This window comes from Fulmarus glacialis, unplaced genomic scaffold, assembly GCF_000690835.1.
Source record: "Fulmarus glacialis isolate BGI_N327 unplaced genomic scaffold, ASM69083v1 scaffold423, whole genome shotgun sequence".
In the NCBI taxonomy this organism is placed as follows: Eukaryota; Metazoa; Chordata; class Aves; order Procellariiformes; family Procellariidae; genus Fulmarus; species Fulmarus glacialis.
In genome coordinates, this window is record NW_009202014.1 from 1580 (window position 1) to 11875 (window position 10296).

General features: G+C 56.2%; 1 protein-coding gene across 1 annotated transcript; it reads right to left on the reverse strand.

The window, feature by feature from the left end:
• Nucleotides 1–4029: 4029 nt before the first annotated feature.
• Nucleotides 4030–8000, reverse strand: WISP2 (WNT1 inducible signaling pathway protein 2; the record flags this gene model as incomplete). The annotated part of the gene is made up of 4 exons (XM_009574117.1): nt 7941–8000; nt 5296–5512; nt 4411–4662; nt 4030–4217 (listed from the first exon to the last, which is right to left on the reverse strand). Coding segments are annotated over exons 1-4 (717 nt in total), but the record flags the coding sequence as incomplete, so codon positions are not given.
• Nucleotides 8001–10296: the final 2296 nt, after the last annotated feature.

A 10296-nucleotide genomic window follows, 5' to 3' on the forward strand; every position in this document is an offset into this window, starting at 1 on the left:
GCTGCAGCCCCGTGCCCTCCACATCTCCTGCTCCCTGGACCTGTTGGAGGCACGCATGCAGCGGCACGGCTCCTCTCTCGTGCCTGCCTCATGTGTGTTTAAGGTGTTCACTTGACCCATGATTTCACTCGCAATAGAGGTGCTACCGCCGAGCTCTGCCTGAGTATCCTGTATTGGGGTGCTCCCCCCGGTTCCCAGCTCCCACACGTGACAGCGATGCTGCTGCCAGCGCGTTCAGGGCAGTGCGAGAGCACAGGGCTGACTCCTGCGGGTATCAAACATGTCACCTGAGTGACGGGCTTTCAGGCAACCAATTCAAGGCTCTTCACCAACAGCAAAAAAAGGGCCTTGATCTACTTTATTTTATTGAGCACTGTGTTCCTGTGCTCAGGGAGGTATCTGAAAATGTTTAGCTTTAATGAGGGGCTGATCCAGTCCTTTCTCAGCCAACTCCATGCATTTAAAAATCATCAATCATGAGAATGGCTTGGAAAAAAAATTCTGATGCACGTTGTTTGCTCATGCAGTAGCGCCCAGTTTCTCCTTCAGCTGCTGCGTGTGCTTGCGCTGAAATGAGCTGTGATCTGTTGCTCACTGCTGGTTCAGGAATATGGTTGTCAAATCACATGCCATTTATGTGTGCAGATGTGGCAGTATGCCTTGAGGACAGGGGTGAGTTGTCTTCTATTTTGTTTGTTTTTTTTTTTTTTAAAAAAAACCCATATTCATCTGTGGATGGCACAGTATTTATTTACTGCCCCGCAAGAGCAGGCAAAGCCCAGGACCCGCCACGTCAGAGGCTGCAATAAACGTGATCCTCAAATAACCACGTTTCCAGGGTAGCAGGGCTTTAGAGGGAACAGCAAATATTGTGAGACTGGCAATCAAATTGCAAGAGTTGATTTCCCTGTATTCTTAGGGAAAAATAATTCCGATTTATTTGGATTCATTCATTCATTATTTAGATGTTTTCTGCTTAGTGAATCAGGGAGAAATGACATTTTGCAGAAAAAAAAAAACCAGAAAATTATAGCAGAGGTGCTTTGAGTCATTTCTGCTGGAGATGAGAATTGCAGGTTGCTGCTTAAAAAGTGACCTTTTGATTTTTACTATCACCCAGAGGCGGCTGGGCAGGATTTGGGAGGGGGTGAGAGCCCTGGCAGCACTCCCTGCTGGCAGCTCACCCGCCCTTGGTGGCCATGTCCCAACATGCTGAAACAAGAACTGGCTTAAAAACCAGGATTTTCAGTACACAGAACATGTCTTATCCATGTCAATCGAGGAACATTGTGGTACATGAGCCTTGTGTCACCACTTTTTTGGCACAGCCATTGCAGAGGTAAAAAAGCCAACAAAAGCTGCAGACTGGGCCATGTTCATTCTGCGCTTTGCTGCCTGCCAGAGGTTCGTCACGTCCTCCCTATCAAACTGAATTAATGATTTGTATTCGAGCAGAGCACCAGATGATCACAGTAAATAATTCTCTTTGTAAGCAATGTTTTACTGCATGAGCAGTGAGATTTATTGTTTTTTCTTTTTTCCCCCCAAGAGGTGACTGAAAAGCATCCTTGACTTTAATTTTATTTTCAGCACTTGCCGGGGCCGGGGGAGCGGGCGAGCGGCTGCCTTGTCCCGGCTGCCTTTTCTGCTGCTTGTGGAGAGGCTTTCCCCCAGGCAGGATCGGGGAGCTCCCTCTGCCATTCAGCCTTTTGCCCCTGCACCCCTAAATCTGCCCCGGTATCACATTCGCCTGGGTGGGGAGGACGGTCAGCTGGTGACGATGGTGGCATGATGCTGGGGAAATCCTGGTCCAGGGTGAGCGGAGGAGGTGTGGGGCTGGCAGGAGGAGGCATGAGTTACAGGGGGAGAATTTGGGCTTTCATTTCTGGGAGGCTGAGAAGAGGCAGGGCCTGGTCTGTCCCTGGGGCTGCAGACCCAGCAGTGATGCAGCCAGCGCCATGCCGTGCCCTCCCGTGCATCCCGGCAGCGAGTGGAGACCCAGGCACTGCTATGGCCAGGCTCGGTCCCATCGGCAGAGCGGATGAAGCTCATGGCTGGGTAAAAGCAAAGAGGCAGAATTTAATCCAGGATATAATATACTGTAATAATGTTTTCAGTGCTTTGATTCACATTTTTTTTTTCTTTTTTATTTTCTTATTCTAAGCAGCCTGAACTGAGGTGCCTCCAAGCTGCCCCATCCTGGGTCAGGCCTTTCCTGCAGCAGCCGAGCTGGCCGAGAGCAGCAGGGCTCCTGAGGGCACACTGGAGCCAGGCTCACCCTGCACAGACAGGCCCAGACAAGCTCCGTACCTAGATGAGCACATCTTTATTTTCAGTTCCACGAATACACATCTAAACTGTCCAGGTCTCGCCTGGACACGTCACCTAAACCGCTGCTCCTTTCCAGTTGCCCTTCTCGCCTCGCCGTGGGACGTGCGTTCCCTCTGCACGCTTGTGCGAGGCCGTTAGAGGGCATTTGGGTTTCATTTTTCAATCACCCAGAAGGATTATCGCTGTGAGAAAGTAAAGACAGAGCTGCCGAGCAGCGTCTCTGCACCGACTCTTGCATAGCTGGAGCAGCTCCAGCCCGTCAGGAGACGGCCCCGACTCATCTTTGTGATTTGTTTTCTCTTTTTCCTGCTTTTCTTTTGGCCTTGGCTCGCAGGGTATGTGCTTGGATGGCAGGCGGTATGTCTGGTGCTGCGGAGCGGTGTCTCCTGCGTCTGAGCTCCTCGCTCGCCGAAGCCCTGCCAAACCGCCAGCGCTTTGGAGAGGAGGAGGCCAGGCGGAGCAGGAAGGTTCATATTTATTCTGGAGAGATGCGGGGAAGGTGAATTAGAGCTGCCATCAGGAGGACGCCTCTGCCCATGCCCAGGAAGGCGGCTGCTGGGTTGCAGGGTGGATATCGTGAGATGGCTGAGCTCATGCATGGTTGCACTGCACAGCCTGGTGCGGCGGTGACTTGTGGTGCGTGGCCTGATGTGCCTACTCCTATCCTGGTGGGCCGGGGTGTGAGGGGTCTCCCCAGAGATGTGGGCATCCCGCTGCTGGAGGTGGTCTCTCTCGCAGCCCCCGCAGAGCAGAGTTGCGTGCGTGATGTGGCGGAGCAGCAGCATCACCTCTCCCAAAGCCCCACTGATCCGGGAAAAGACCAATTCCTGGTTTCTCGGATGGGTTCATACTCATGGCAGGGTTTCCCCATTTCCCATTTCATTCAGCCTAAGAAACTCAGGGATGCTGCCCAGTAACCCTGCCTGGGGCAGCGGGTGCACAGAGGGGGCAGGTGCTGCGTGATGTGGGGATCTTGTTCTCTATTTCCACCCTCCTTTGCAGCCAAAGTCCATCAGTTCTTCCCCAGTTTCCCAAGGGACGCGTCCTCCATCTCCACCGAAACCACAGTGCCAGACTGGCTTGTGCCAGACTCTTTGCCGGGATGAGGCGTTGGCTCCAGGATGCGACCGGGGTGGGCACAGCTACAAACGACTTCCTCTTCCCCTCTGGAAAGGCAGAGCGGAGAAGTGATGGGGAGATGGAGCGGGGCGGTGGCGTGTCCCCCACGTCTAGGGAGCAGGGCCACTTGGCAGTGTGGGTGCCTGGCCCTGGAAAGCACCGGCTGCGTGTGAGCAAGGCAGTTTTGCACCATGGCTGCACTGGGGCTGTGCCAGGCTAATTAAAGGGGTGGCAAAGCCCTGCTTCTTGGGTGTACCTAGGGAGCCAGGCAGGAGCTGCAAATGCATCTCCAGCCATAGGGGCAGGTCAAGCCCACCTGCAGGGCTCAGGATTATGTGGGATCCACAGTGCTCTTGGATTCAGACATCCAGAGACCCCAAAATTCAGGTCTGTACCTGCCATCAGGTGTTTTCCAAGTGCAGTTTCAGGAGATAGTTTATCAGTCAGGTTGTGTCTGGGGAGGGGTGATGGGGTGCCCACAGGTAATTGGGGATCCCATGGCTCCTGTTGGCTGGCATTTCCCTTTCTCGGACCAACCTTTTGCCCAGAGGTGCCCGCTTCACCGAGGCCCTCACTTACCGCCGGGGATGCTGCTGGCAGAGCCGGGCAGGGTCTGGCCATGCAGAGCCGCCTCTGAGTCTCCAGCCTGCAGTAGCGATTCTGGTTGGAGACGCGGGTAGAAAAGCCCACGCCGCAGGTGGCCGAGCAGGCGCTCCACTCCGTGCCCCACTCCTGGCAGGGGTACGGCTGCAATGCTGCCCCAGGAGCTGGATGAGAAGAGATGAGGGGAAAAGGGTGGTTGGAGGCAGGCGCTGTGCAGCGTGCCCTCCGGCTCTCCGGACATAGCCCTGCACGGCGGGGAAATGAGGTGTCTCCTGTTGATGTTGATGGTCTGGGGTGAAGGGACCATCCCCAGAGACCTGCGTGGGCATCCCCTCGCTGGCATGTCCTGCATCTTACCTGCCCCAGCATCCCGGAGAAGGTGCTGGTCCCGGGCTTCGCAGATCCACTCTGGGCAGCACTTCCCCGGGACCTCCACGCGCCGTGGGTAGGGGCAGTCCGGGGTGGGCAGCCGGACGTCCTCCTGGCAGAGCGGGACGCAGGTGAAGCCCCCATCCAGGCAGCGGCACTGGAGTTTGCAGCTGGGCTGGAAAACCTCCCCGTCTCGATAGACCCGGCCGTTCACCTCGCAGCCCTCCTCACCATCTTCAACTGCAAGCAACAGCCGGGGAGCCCATTAGGGACAAGGTGACGGTGAGATGTGGATGGCAGAGGGGACTGCTGGGGGGAACCATGGGGCTGGCACGAAGGGACAACCGGGGGGCCACAGAAGTGACTGAGAGGTGTGTGGGGCAGACACGGGTTTGCAGAAGCACGTGCATTGCCCAACCTCCGCCCCTTCCCTACCTCCTCTCCTTCTCATCTCTGTATTTTCAAAGCAACAGCTCACCAGTTGATGAGAAACCCACTGCCCTTCAGCTCTGACCCTGCCTTTCAGGGTTTTCAGGCTAGAAAAACTTTCTCTGAAATTTCTCTGCAGGACCCCCAGTCTCCAGCCCCGGCAGGGTGACTGCAGCATCCTCAGGACCCCTGTGTCCATCCCCACTCAAACCACCCCAAAACCCCAGTTGGCAAATGACACGAGAGCTGGTTGGAGCTGCAGCACAGCCCGTGGCCAAGCTGCCTCCGTCATCCTCGGTAAAGCTGCTTTCGGAGCCTTAACCGCTTCCCTGAAAGTGCTGCGGGATGCCTGGAGCTGGCCAGGGCCCTGGCCAGAGCTGGGGTAGGTGCTGGGCTGGGGGGCACAGGGGCATCCCTGGGGGGAGCGGGCACCCCTGTGCTCACAGTTGCAGGTGGCTCCTGTCCCCGCGGGCACCGTGCTGTAGTCGCAGACGAGGCCCTGGCTCTGGTCGCAGACGTGGAGGAAGTCGCAGGGCTCTCCCAGGCGCCGGGCGCAGATCTTACAGCAGCCGCAGCCATCCAGGACCAGGGGGGACCCTCGGGGGCAGCGGGGTGGCACCCAGGGGCAGTAGCATGGCCTCCGGCACAGCTGGGCACACACCTGCGGAGGCAAAGCCATTGCTGATTCAATACAGGTTGGGTTTTGGCTAACGGCTGCTATTTCACTGCGACAGCCAGATAATTCTCTCTCGATCATGGGGGCAGATTTTTAGTGGAGGGAGACTCTGAAAATTCATGGGAATATGGCAAAGCAGCCTGGAAAGCTGTTGTCCTCTAAAGCCACAGCGTGATGGGCACCCATGGAAACCAGGGAGAATCAGGGATGGTCAGCACTCAGCAGGATGGGAACTTAAACGCACCACTGCTCTGAATACAGAGGAGGAGGATGGAGCTGCAGAGCGAACATCCCAGGTAGTGGTGGTCATTTAATGGGGCTGGCAGCCCCGGAGGCAGCCGCACGCTGCCCTAAGCAGCCTGGCAGGAGGGAGGGGAAAGCAGCCTGCCCCCACGCCTGCTGCTGGGGCAGCGGGTTGTGCCCAGCTGGAGTTGTGGCTTCGCAGGGGCTGAATGCACATGGCGAGGGCACCGCACCTCACCCCGAACAGTCTTAACAGCTCTCGTTCATGCCATAACAGGGCATCGCATTGGCAGTGGGAGAACCGAAGCCAAAGGAACCTCACTGCTTTCCTTCCTGATCCAGCTGCCTCCTCTGCCTCTCCCTGGCTGCAGCATCCTCTGCCTGGCCTGGCCCGCTGGGTGAGGAGCCCTGAGACAGGCACGTTTTCGAGGACTGGGAGCTACATTTCCCCTCCCAGCTAGACTGAGCAATTACTTCGGCAGGGCTGTGCACCGTAGTCATTTGCCTGCTCAGCTGGTTGTTTGCCAGGGCTGTGCCTGCAGGAGTTCACCCAGGCAGGTAGGTGTTTATATCCACGGCTCATTCTGCTTGCACAATTACCCTGGCACAAACAGCTTTTGCAGGCAGCGCTCGTGCTCCCGTCATGTCATATCTGACAGGGCTGTTGCATATAGGGCCTGAAGCCAAGTTATTTGGCTCTGCAGTTTGGATGTGAATTCTTTGCCAGTACTGGCCTAACTGTGCACATGTGTGAGCCCCACGCAGCAGCTCTGAGCCACTCTCCGGCAGCCCTGCTGCTCTGCTTGCCGCACGGCCAGCATGTGCAATGCAGGCGGCAGTTCAGCAAATGTGCAACCAAAAAATTCAGCCCTGTGCTGGTCCAGACATCGGTGTCTCTGCTGAGACTGCTGAGAGATCGAAGGGTTCAGCTGGACCATGTGGATTTTAGATACCATTTTTCTTTCTCTTTTAGTTTCTCCTAATAGCATCAGGTCTGACATGACCAGTTAGACATAGAAGGTGGGTACTGGTGTGCTATCTGTTCCCCATTTGCAGCAGTTCCGATGGTTTTTATGGGCCTGTAGAAATGTCAGTGCCAGGAGATAAAATATATCTGCAATGGGCTGAGCAATCTGGGTCTTGCTCTAGTTTTATCAATGAGCAGCATTATTAGTGTGGCAGAAACCAGAGAGAGACTGGTGGCAGGGACCGAAGGACTGGCTGTGGTGGCCAGGTTTGAGCTGGAGGCACGAGAGCCTTTGGTGATTCTCCAGGCACTCGTGAGCGCCTGGGGCAGGAGCCATTTCTCCATCACAGCTTACCCAGGCAGCCAAGGGCACTTTTCAATTTTCAGGAGGTTGCTATTACAAATCAATGTTTTAGAAAGATTAGCCAAGCCAACTCCATTAATCCTTTTCCCCCAGCTCCTTGTAATTAACTTGTCTTTGGATGACAATGTGGCTCCTATCAGAGATCTTAACTGTCTGGGAAAGGAGTCAAATAGGCGTGACGCTGCCATGATGTCCCTGCTTGCAGAAGGCATGCCTTGGGATTCAAGCAGCAATTAGAAGAACTTGGAGCTGAGATACCCCAAACTTTTCAACTTTCCTGTTCTCTGCACAGGCAACTATTTTCACACAGAGTCCAAGAGGGGGAAAAAAAAAAATCACTACAACAACCCAAATCCTGTCGGAGGCATTGGCTTTGCATGAGCATCCCGGGGAGGGGGGAGAGCTGAGTAATGCCGAGGCTGGTGCTTGCTGCTTGGCCCCCTGCCTCGGGAGCCTGGGCAGGGACCAAGGAGTCTTTAGGAGCCGCTACCGCCAAGCTGCCGCTTGCTCGCAGGGACGCATACCACAGCCCCGGGTGCGGGAAAGCTGCAGGGACCGGGCGAGCAAACAGAGTGCATTGCTGTCATTCCTGTGTGCTCCGTGAACTTGCACAACAGGCATCTTTGGCCCATGGAAGTTAAGACCCTGCTGCTTAATTGCAAATGTCTCTCCCAAGCATAGCTCTGCCCCTGTGGAACTGCATAAATACAGCTGTATGCCAGCCCGTGTTAGCCGCCAGGCTCGTTGTGACACCCCAGTCCTCCCTGCATCTCACTTTGCAAGAACCGGGTGCTTCCCCGACTAAGGCTAAAGCCGCCCCAGGGCCCCGTCTCCCTTACCTTGGAGAGGATGCAGAGGAGGGAGAGGAAGAGGAGCTGCTTCTCCAGCTGGAGCCTCATGCTGCTCTCCCCTCCGCCACTTCAGCACATCACCCCCCAGGCAGTTTGGAGGCAGCGGCGTGTTCGCAGGTTTTAAAGCCCCGAGTAGGTCCTGCTGGTGTTTATACTCTCCCTGCTCTGATGTCACTCACAGGCTCCAATATAAACATGAGTAGGTTTGGACAAGCCTCAACATTTTCCTTTTTTTTTTTTTTTTTCTTTTTTTTTTTCCCGCCCACATTCCAGCTGCCATTTCCACTCCCCTCAAGGTGAGAACGTGCCGTCCACCGAGACAGCGAGCGAAGGGAAGGGACGCTCTCCCCGGGAAGCACAGGAGAGGGGCCGGGGAGCCAAGCTGGTGGGGTGAACTGGCTCCTTGCTGCTAGCCATGACCGGGAGGGAAGGTCCATGCCTCTGCCTGCTGATCAAGGTCTGCCCAGACAGAGCCGGTGTCTTTCTCCTGGGATTTGAAGGGTTTGGCAGGGCTGTCCCTGCTGCCACCCTGGGACATTGCCACGAGCAAGCAGGAACAGGGCACCCACCCCTATATTTTATGCTGAGCGCAGCGCGTGGCAGGCTGTGGGAGAGGGGTGAGTTGCCTGCGCCGTACAGAGCCCTGAAGTCAAGGGCAGGATCCTGTCCCTCCATCGCTGGGGACAGCGTGTGACTTGCTTTTGATTGCCAGCAACTCAGGCTGCAGCAGTTTGCCAGGCAAGCTCTCCAGGCAGTAGAGGTGCGATTCCCTTCTCAATTTCTCTGGCACAGCAAGAGCAGAAAAGGGATTTGCTGTGGTGGTGGTGCTGCCATGGCATCCCCGTCCTGCGTGGGGCTGCGGCTGCCCAGGGAGGCTGCTGGGGCAGCGGGGGTAGGATGCACACCGCGTTGCATTGCCCCGGGGCTGGTACATGATGCAGAGGGGGCTGCAGTCTGGCCCTTGCAGAAGCACTGCTGATTTCAAACCTTGTAAACCCCAGTTCAGCACCTGAAAAATTATGGCCGGCTTAAGCAATCATAAGAATTTAAAATCCAATTTCGAGGAAGAGGCGCGGGTGCTCAGCATTTGCCTCCCAACGCTTTACCGCTTTTCAGTCTGCCCTGTGCAAGCTTTCCTCGCGGCCGCTGTGTCTGGGGACTTGAGCCTGGCTCTTAGGAAAGAAAAAACTAAACATCTTAAGGCCTCCAGGAAATTGAGCCCCTTCTCCACGTTGCCATCCCCCAGATTTTATCACAAGATGTAAGAAGGGGAATTTGAGAGTCCAGAGCTCGAAGGAAAGGCCTGAGCTCACATAAGGATGCGGGGTACCCTGCAGCTCTCCCCGGCCCCTCTCCTGCACCCCCTTGCCTGCAGGACGTCGTCTGGGGGCTGGCAGTGCTGCTTCTGCCCTGGCCCTGCTGCGCACAGACTCTCCGTGTCTTGCAGGCATGATAAGAACTGCTGCTATGTATCATATATTATGATATATGTTGGCAAACACACAGGAGGAGCTGGGTGCTGTATAAGCAGAGCACTGAAATTATGCAACAGGGAGTGATGCCCCATCCCTCCCTCCAGCCTTTTTTCCCTTGCTTTTGCTTTTGCTTTTGCAAAACAGGTCCTCAGTCACCTGAGCAGCGATCCTGACCTCAGCTCCGCTGCTTGCCGTAGCCTGGAAGCCAGGGCAGGGAGCAGGGATGGCAGAGCCTGGCAGGGAGGAGCATGCAGTCAGAGCTCTCCCATTACCATCCCGATTCTCCACTTTGGTTTTGCTTCGTTAGCTGCAATCAGTCTGTTAACAAGGTCATGGCAGCTTGTGGAAATACCAGGCCATTTTCCAAAGGCTGCTGTCACTTATTCCGGCGCTGGAGTGTCCACTCCTCGTGGAGGAGCCCAGCTCCCTGCATCACCTCCCCGGAGGCAGCCCTGCCCATCGCAGGGGAGGCGTGAGGACCGCGCATTGCTCCGTCCTGGCTAGCAGGGGGGTTCAGGCCCTACTGATGGGTGCCCGCAAGCCAGCAGGTTTGATGCTGAAGGCTGGAGGCATGCCTCGTGCTGCCGTTTTCTCCTCCGCTCGATGAGAGCTGATGCCCTCCCGCCGGCCGCCGTCTTTCAGATGCCGCGGCTCAGGCTGACATCCCGGGGGCGGCTGCAGTGCCTCTATCAGCAACGGCTCCGCAAGCCAGCAGGTTTGATGCTGAAGGCTGGAGGCATGCCTCGTGCTGCCGTTTTCTCCTCCGCTCGATGAGAGCTGATGCCCTCCCGCCGGCCGCCGTCTTTCAGATGCCGCGGCTCAGGCTGACATCCCGGGGGCGGCTGCAGTGCCTCTATCAGCAACGGCTC